Source organism: Microtus ochrogaster, unplaced genomic scaffold (genome assembly GCF_000317375.1).
Source record: "Microtus ochrogaster isolate Prairie Vole_2 unplaced genomic scaffold, MicOch1.0 UNK73, whole genome shotgun sequence".
Classification (NCBI taxonomy): domain Eukaryota; kingdom Metazoa; phylum Chordata; class Mammalia; order Rodentia; family Cricetidae; genus Microtus; species Microtus ochrogaster.
The window spans coordinates 1,899,736-1,907,920 of NW_004949171.1; the positions used below are offsets into that span (position 1 = coordinate 1,899,736).

At 41.9% G+C, this 8,185-nt stretch overlaps 1 protein-coding gene across 1 annotated transcript; it reads right to left on the reverse strand.

Annotated features, from left to right (window-relative positions):
* Window positions 1-233: 233 nt before the first annotated feature.
* LOC101991722 (interferon-induced very large GTPase 1-like) lies at window positions 234-7,745 on the reverse strand. Its single transcript, XM_005370235.2, has one exon. It carries the CDS (start codon window positions 7,743-7,745, stop codon window positions 462-464), a length of 7,284 nt encoding a protein of 2,427 aa, XP_005370292.1. The 3' UTR covers window positions 234-461.
* Window positions 7,746-8,185: the final 440 nt, after the last annotated feature.

The following is an 8,185-nucleotide window of genomic DNA, read 5'->3' on the forward strand; positions in this document are numbered from 1 at the left end:
CTGTGAGTTCGAGACCAGCCTGGTCTTACAGAGCTAGTGCCAGGACAGGCTCCAAAGCCACAGAGAAACCCTGTCTCGAAAAACAAAAACAAAAACAAAAAATAAATCTATATCTATATATCATGTGTGAGGCCAGAAAAGGGCATCAGATTTCCTGGAATTGGAATTACAGAGATGGCTGTGAGCTGCCAAATGGATGTCAGGAATTGAACCCAGATCCTCTACAGGAACAACACTTGCCCATAACTTCTGAGCCATCTTTCTAGCTATGATAATTTGATTTTAAACAAAAAGAAGCTGAGACAAAGAGATTAAAGACATTTTATAGGGAAAGCTCCAAGCTTTCACACATTTCATCCTATAAATGGAAATGATGGAGACTTTTAGAAATGATGATGAGGAATTTTAGAATTATTTAGGTATGCTGTGACTCTGTCTGATATTAGATTATTTATTGAATATTATTGCTCTTTCAAGTCATTGAGCACATCCTCCTTTGTGATTTTGGCCCATGCCTCTGGGATTTCACCTGTGCCTGTAAATTTTTTCTGGTATTTTTCCTCTAGTTTTGACCTGAAGTGTGAGACAAACCATTTCCAGTATGACTGGGTGGATGAGTCTGGAGTGATACTCCATGTGGCATAATCTCCTCCTGCCTGCCGGTAATTCTTATATGGGATTTCTCGTTTATTTCCCAAAAGCATGAAGCGGTCACTTGCTACTGAACTAGTACAGCAGTCAATGACAAAGTGGTCTGTTTTATGCTTATGCCACCCACTGACAGCCTGAGGACGGTGGAATGGCACACTGTGGTCTCCCTCATGTTGGGGAATGGTGTTGGTACAAATTGCATTACACAAAGGACACTGTTTCCAGCAGCCACAGAGATGCTCAGAGAGAATTTTCTCAATGTCAGGAACCATTTCATCTATGGGCTTACTTGAGCAGTCCTCTTCAACTTTCCTCATTGCAGGATCCAAAGCTGCACTCATGGCTTCTTTGAGAAACTCAGTGTCCTTTATCTCCTGGTGCTCGATGCTTATGAGGTCTCTTCTTGGAAAGATCAGGTTGCTCCCTAGGTGATCACAGAACAAATCCAACCAGCCAGATGCAGTGCTGCCTTTATCTTTAGCCACTGCTGTGGACTCATGAATGGCAGAGAGGACGGCATTCTTGATGTCACCTAAACTTATTTTTAAAAAAGTCTTTATATTTTTACTTCCTCCATCTGAACAGTATTGTTTAATATGGCTTTCAATATACCTTCTAAAAAAGGATTTTGTATCATGAAGGTACTCCCAGTAATTATCAAAGTTTTCTTCTTCTGCCAGAGAAATGAGAATGTGTTTCTCCAGGTTAGCCCTGTTTCCATTGAATGCTGGGCAGGTGGCTCTCATGGCTCCAGCAATTTTAATGACCATTTTCCCCTTTATGGTTGCAGAGATAGCAGGGGTGAGCTTGTGCCAAAGAAAATCAACAAATGTTTTGATGGAGGTGGCACCTTGGCAGGAAATCTTAAAACTCATGAAGAAATCATCTTTCTTCCTCTCCAGATAGTTCACAGGATCATTTGCTCTCTTGAATGCTTTATGCATTTCCTTAAAACTCTTAGATGCTCTTTGGAATAAGCATAGTGACAACTCAATGATATATTTGCTTGTAAATGTGTATCTTTCGTCAGTAGGTGCAGATTTTACTTCTTCTTCTATTATTCTCAGAATTTCATGGAAGTAACTTGTATTATAATCACACTGTTGCTTATGAATATTGTTGATAGTTTCATTAAATCTTGAAATAATATGGTCAGTAGTCATATTAATGGATTCCTTATCACAGACCTTTAATGTCCTAGTCATGAAGTTATACTTTTTATTCATTTTTACATGTTTATCATAATTTATTTGAAATTTATCTTCAGAATTTCTCATTAGTATGTCTACCATGTTGATCTCCTTTTGGAAATACTCCCAAAGAATGTTTTCAGAATCTGTGTCAATGTCAGGTTCTATGACTGGAGGAAGATCTGAGGACACATCACAGACCCATTTTTTCCAAAGTTGATTGAATTTTTCATGTAATTCTTCTTCATTTAATTCTTTACCCTTTACAGTTAAAGCCAACTTTCTGCTTCTTTCCAATAATTCATTTGCATAACTTGATTTTTTCTTATCCAACCTTTCTTGATTTTTTTTTAAATGAATAAGTTCATTGGCTTTCCTTCTGGTGTCTGATATAAGTGTCTCTTTAAGGATTATTAGCTTATTTTCAAAATTCGATTTCCATTGAACCAATATTTCATTGTCTGGATCTTCATTAAAATATTTTTCAAGTTCTTGCTTAATTGCTGTATATTTTTCTGTGATTGGAGCTTCAAATATGCTTGTTTTGAGTGCCTGAACTTTCCCATTCTGAATCTGATTGATCAGCTGGTTCTGAAAGTCCAGCATGTGACTCCTTAACTCCCAGGTCCAATGGTTATACATAGTTTCCAGCTTGCTCATGGCCATGATCTCTCTGGTGTTTCTGAAGCTGAAAATAAAGTTCTCATTTACTAGGGCTTTCCACAGATCTTGAACTCTAAATTTGAAATCTGAGATCTTCATGATGCTACCTCTGGATTCCTGTTTGGCAGTCAAAATAATTGTACTCTTTAGTTCCTGGACATTGTGACTATAACGAGGATTAGGAGGGGCCATAGGGGGATTTCCATCCCAGAGGTGGGCAAAGTAATAGACATGATTATTGACATCAAACTTAATGACATCACTGAAGTGGGATACATTTGAGCACTCTTCCTGTTCTGCAGCTGTTATTGCCATTTCGTCCAGTTTCTGCTCTAAGCACCTTCGTCCTTCCACATTTTGGTCTTTAGCTGTAACTTCTCCCACATTCTGATGGACAAAGAGGCAACTGGGGGAGATTTTCACTTGTTTCATCCTAAGAAAGGCTTGGACAGCTATTTGTAGGATGTCTTGCATCTCAGAGGGATTCTCCCCAAAAATATTGATCAGAGTCAAGTTTCCAAGGCCAATGACAAAGGTTGCCAACTCATTGTCCCAATTCTGGGATTTGTTGTTGAGTTCTGGAGCCCGAAGTCCTTCTGTGTCAACAACAAGAACAAAATCAAAGCCAAGTTCCTCTGTGAATTTTTCTTCCACCTTCAGGAGCTGCATGTAGGCCCCCTTGGTGCACCTGCCTGCACTGGCTGTGAACTGCAGCCCAAACAATGCATTCAGTAGGGTGGACTTCCCTGAGCTCTGTAGGCCAAGGATAGAGAGAACAAACAACCTTTTGTCTCCAACTTTCTCTGAGATCTTGTCAAAAACAGCTGCCACCCACTTTAGAGGCACATATGAAGCATCCCCATCCATCAGCTCAATGGGAAGACCAGCCACCATCAGGTCTGCAGCAATCTGAGGGAGGCAGAGAAAAAGGCTGTCTCTAGAGGATGAAATTTCTTCCAGAGCTTCATAGATCTGGCCAACTTCTCGGAGAAGGTGCTCAATTCCTAAAGTGCAGTTAAGAATCTCTGTAGAGATGGCTTCTAGCTGCTTCTGCCAGAGTGTCAGGGATGTGCTCTTCTGTGCTTTCTGCTTTTCTCTTTGTACCACTAACCACAAAGATCTTTGCTTTTCATGCAACTTTTCCAGATGTTCTGTAGTCAGATTGTCACAAAACAGACTTAGCCACTGCAGAAAGTAGAGTTTATTATGAGTTTCTGAACATTCTTGGAGAACTTCAAGAACAGAGCGCATTAAATCATTGAGAGGAAAGGCTCTTTCCAATTGCCGACATCGAATTATTCTTTTATCTATCTCAATCTCACTCTTGTGTTGTTCAATGCTCCGATTCCCTTTCTCTCTCAGATGATAGAATTCTTTATCCTTCTTACACCAAAGGTGCCAAAGTTGTCCCTGAAGGGGTAGTAAATTTTCTTTTGTCTGTGATAACTTGGATTCCTCCAGGAGGGCCATTATAGTCTGTGCCTTTTCTTTGGCTTCCTTGCAGTCTCTCTGGTCCTCATCAATAAGGAATCCTTGTTTTTGAGCCATCTGTGAACATCCCTCTAAACTGAGAGCAGTATTAGAGAGCTCTAGAAAATGTTTGATGGCGTTTGTGAGCTCCTCTGTTAATTCTGCCTCATTTCTATTCCTGATGCCAATTCTCATTCTTTTACCAGAATAATTGGCTGTGGCTTTTTCTTTGTCATCAGTCAAACAGATCAGGGATCTTGATGACTGACAGAGGTATCTGACAAGTTTTTGGTTTTCTTTATTGTCATCAGAAGCTGACATGAGGATCACAATGACAGAAGAGACATCCTGCAGGAAGCTGAGTTGTTGTCTATGGTCCTTGGCATCTCCATGAAGATTGGTGAAGGTCACACACTTGTCAAATCTGTCCTCACCTTGACCCCCAGGACAGAACCAGGAGATCTCCACCACTCCCTCCATCAGGAGACAGTCTTTGCTGCTTCCTCTGCAGTGCCTGTGAAAAAACACATCGTGTTTATGTTTACTGAGGAGAGAGTTTATGATCTGAGATTTGGAAGCAGAGAGGCCATTTCCAACTCTAATGAAGGACACAATGGGGGTAGAAACACAGCACATCTGCTGATTGCTGTGACTGTAGCTCTTGTCCTGTGGTGATTTACTTGACTCTTGCCAGCTTCTCCTGATTTGTCTCAGAGACCAGAGAGAGAATTCAATCTGAGAACTGTTGGGATTTGGTACCACAAGGGGAAGTGCAAATTGACAAATGGAAAGTTTGGACAAAATATATTGCCTGGCAAGATCATCTGCACAGTGAAAAATGGCCATCTGGATGTCCATTGGGTGAATGTGGGGCTGGGACTCAGCGGCTGAGAGGTAGGTAAGACTGTCACTTTCTTTAATGGCATCTTCATATGGATCAAAATCTTCATTTTCATGACTGCAAGAAACTACAGAGTTCTGGTTTTCTATGTTCTTGTCATCTTTGAAGACCAGATGTCTGAACCCACAATCTAGCATCAATAGCTTTTGTAGGAAATAGAAGGGAAGTTCCTGTTCAGATCTTGGCTGTGTATTGTACACAGAAGTCTTATAGATCAGATGGAAATCAGCTCTGCTCATCCTTTTTGGGTAGTGGTGTTCAAGGCCTAGACGCTGGAGTAAGTCTAGGAAAGGTCCTTTTTCTATCATATCCTTTTCGTTGTTTTCATTACTTTGTTGTTTATAGATCTCTTTCTTTTCATAGCAGAGACTTTGCAACTGTTTTTTTACCTCATCCATTTGCAAAGAAGGGATTGTGGCTTTATAGTCCCCATCAATCAGTAATCTTAAATCGTTCTCCAGATTTTCCCAATCATGATGTGCTCCATGTTTTGTGAGAACATGTACAACTTCTTCAGACAACAAGTGTTCCATATGTTGTCTTACTAATGTCAAGCGTTGTCCTTTCTCTTCTGTAGAAGTATCTGTAATTTCGACTGTGGCTCTGAGAGCTGTGAGCACCAGGAACGCCTGGGCTCTGTAGCTGCATATGTTTTTAAGATCTTGGTATTTCTGATGGATAGCTTGCATTTGATCCACAAGGAAGCTTAACTCGTTACATCCCAGAAGATGCTGAAAAATATTGTTTACCAACTGATATCCTGCACCAGCTGCAATGGAGAGTAGCATCAGCAGCATATCTGGCTGCTCTGTTTCTCTTAGGTACTTCAAGAAGGAGCCAATAGCTGTGGTCACCTCATATGTAGCCATTCTTTTAGCTTCTTCCACTGTTTCTGGGGACTCATTTTTTATATTCACTTCCATCAGGTTTTTGTGGTTTTTTTTTAAGGTCTCGATGAATTCAGAAAATGAGGGGATTTTGATTTGTTCTTCCTCTGACTCTGACTGATTGATCCACTGTATGATGGACTGTGCATGAGGAAAGTTTGTCACTTTGTAGACATGAGGTTCTAGAAGGCTGCACAACTGAGATTTAATAAACTGAGTTTTATAAGTGGGTGAATTTTTGCAAAAGCTTACAGTGTTTATTAGAAAATTCTGCAGATCCCAATCTGTGAGGCATGTATTAATCCAAATGGTATAACTTTTTACTTTTTGACTCAATGTTTGCATGAAGTCTATCAGCTTATTAAGCTGTTTTTCAGGATCAGAAACCTCCCAACATTTCACATCCTCTAGGAAAAGCCTGGCTTCTTTTCCAGCAGTAAGAAATTCCTCTCCTTCCTGAATCTGGGCAGTGAGTCCAGTCAGAGCAGTGTAACTGTCTTTCAGGCAGTTTGCCACCTGAAGGGCATCCTTAAAATCACTTCTGTGGCTAGAGAGGATGATGTCCCAAATAGGTACCAACTGAAGTCCCCGGTCAATGACAGACCATGTTTGATTGCTAGCAACAAGGCCAGCTGTCCACTGGGCAATACTATCTGCTTCTGCTGGTCCACCTATCTGGGCAACAGAGAGTTTCACCTTTGTTTGAAAGTTTTGACGAGTTGTACTGTTAGATGCTGTTTTTGAATGTGGGTCTAACATGTTTACACTTGTACCAGCTTTAACTCCAAAGCCACCATAGCTGCCCCTTATGTAAATATTCAAGGACTCTGCCACCTGCTGCTTTACATCAGCCAATTGCTCACTTTTGAAATCCTCTGAAATGGCCTTCCAACAGTAGATTCCCCCTAGGTGCAGTGGGCCTTGGTTAGCATGAGAGCCAAACTTGTGAAAAAAGTTTTCAGCCCTGTGCCTCAGTAAGGGGAATCCGTCTGTGTGTGTAGTTTGACCTAGGAGTTCTTCAATACGTTTTAGCTCCTGGAGAGCAGCCTTGGAGAGTTGAAGCTGATGGATGTGAAAGTGGCAGGTGGCCAGTGGAATATAGCTGAATTTGGCTGAGCAGAAGTAAGATTGCTCTGAATGTGATTGGTGGGTATCCCCAGATACTGTGTGTTTATTTTTCTCCACACCACCGTCTAGACTAAGTCCCCAGCCTTCACCTTTAGCTGAGAAGGCTGAACTGAAACCCAGCTTCTCCATAGTCTGTGTGAACATGGCTTGTTCTTGAAAAGAGGAAAATTCCTTTGTTTCCATCCATGTGCCATGCTCAGGGCCAACAAGTGAGAACTCTGTAGGGACACTGAGTAGCTCTTCTTTCTTCTGAATCAGGCTTCTTTGGTGGCTGGTCTTATAAATTCCTTGCAGGGCCAGCCCTCCAGATGCCCATCTTACCAGGTCTCTATCTGAGAGGTTTCCACTGTAGGAAATTTTCTGCTCCATATCCTTGAGATGTCTCTCCATTGTTTCAGTGATATCTTTGAGGGGTACTTCCGGCCCTGGCCAGCACTCTTCAGGGATCTCCATTGCTTGCCTCAGTTCTGCTTCTTTCCTCTTCACTTCCTCTTCCTGTCTGTGTTTCCCTTCTGACTGCAAGGCCCTCAGTTCCTGCAGCGACTGTTCTGCTTGCTGCTGCCTGTTCCTTATCATCTCCCCAGGAGTCTCCTGGAACTCTGCAACACTGTTTGGCTGTGAGAGGTCAAGCAGCTTCTCCAGAGCCTTTTTCTCCCATGTGTGCTGTGTCTGGGACTTCAGCTTCTGGAGGTCTTTTTCTTCTAAGTGTTGTAAGGCCTGGGCACAGGTCACACCCACATCTTCCTGAAGCTTAGGCAGCCAGTAGTCAACAGACAACCCCACAGCTGTCAGCATCTCCTGGAGATCTTGCCTTCTAGTCTGAGGCTCGTGAGGGATGCCCTTTGTTGTTTCCATGGTTCTGTGAAAAGCAGATGTGCAGTTAGTCTTGGCTGTGTCTTGACCATAAGAAGTATCAGCTGTGTGGTCAAAAGGGTGAAATATTAATATTAGTGTTTTTCATCTCCTGTAATTGTTCCAATGCCTTTTAAAACTTGTGTGTGTGTGTGTGTGTGTGTGTGTGTGTGTGTGTGTGTACAGCCTATCATTGTGGGTACTCTCAGTCTGGCCTGTCTATCTTGTCTTGTTAGAGACTACTATGGTGAGTTGCCACTTTGCCTGATTTTTTTTTCTTTTTTCTTTTTTTCAAGATAGGGTTTCTCTGTATAGCCCTGGCTGTTCTGGAACTCACTTGGTAGACCAGGATGGCCTCAAACTTGGAGATTCACTTGCCTTTGCAACCCAAGAACTGAGATTCAAGGCATGTGCCATCACCACCTGGCACTGTGCCCTATTTT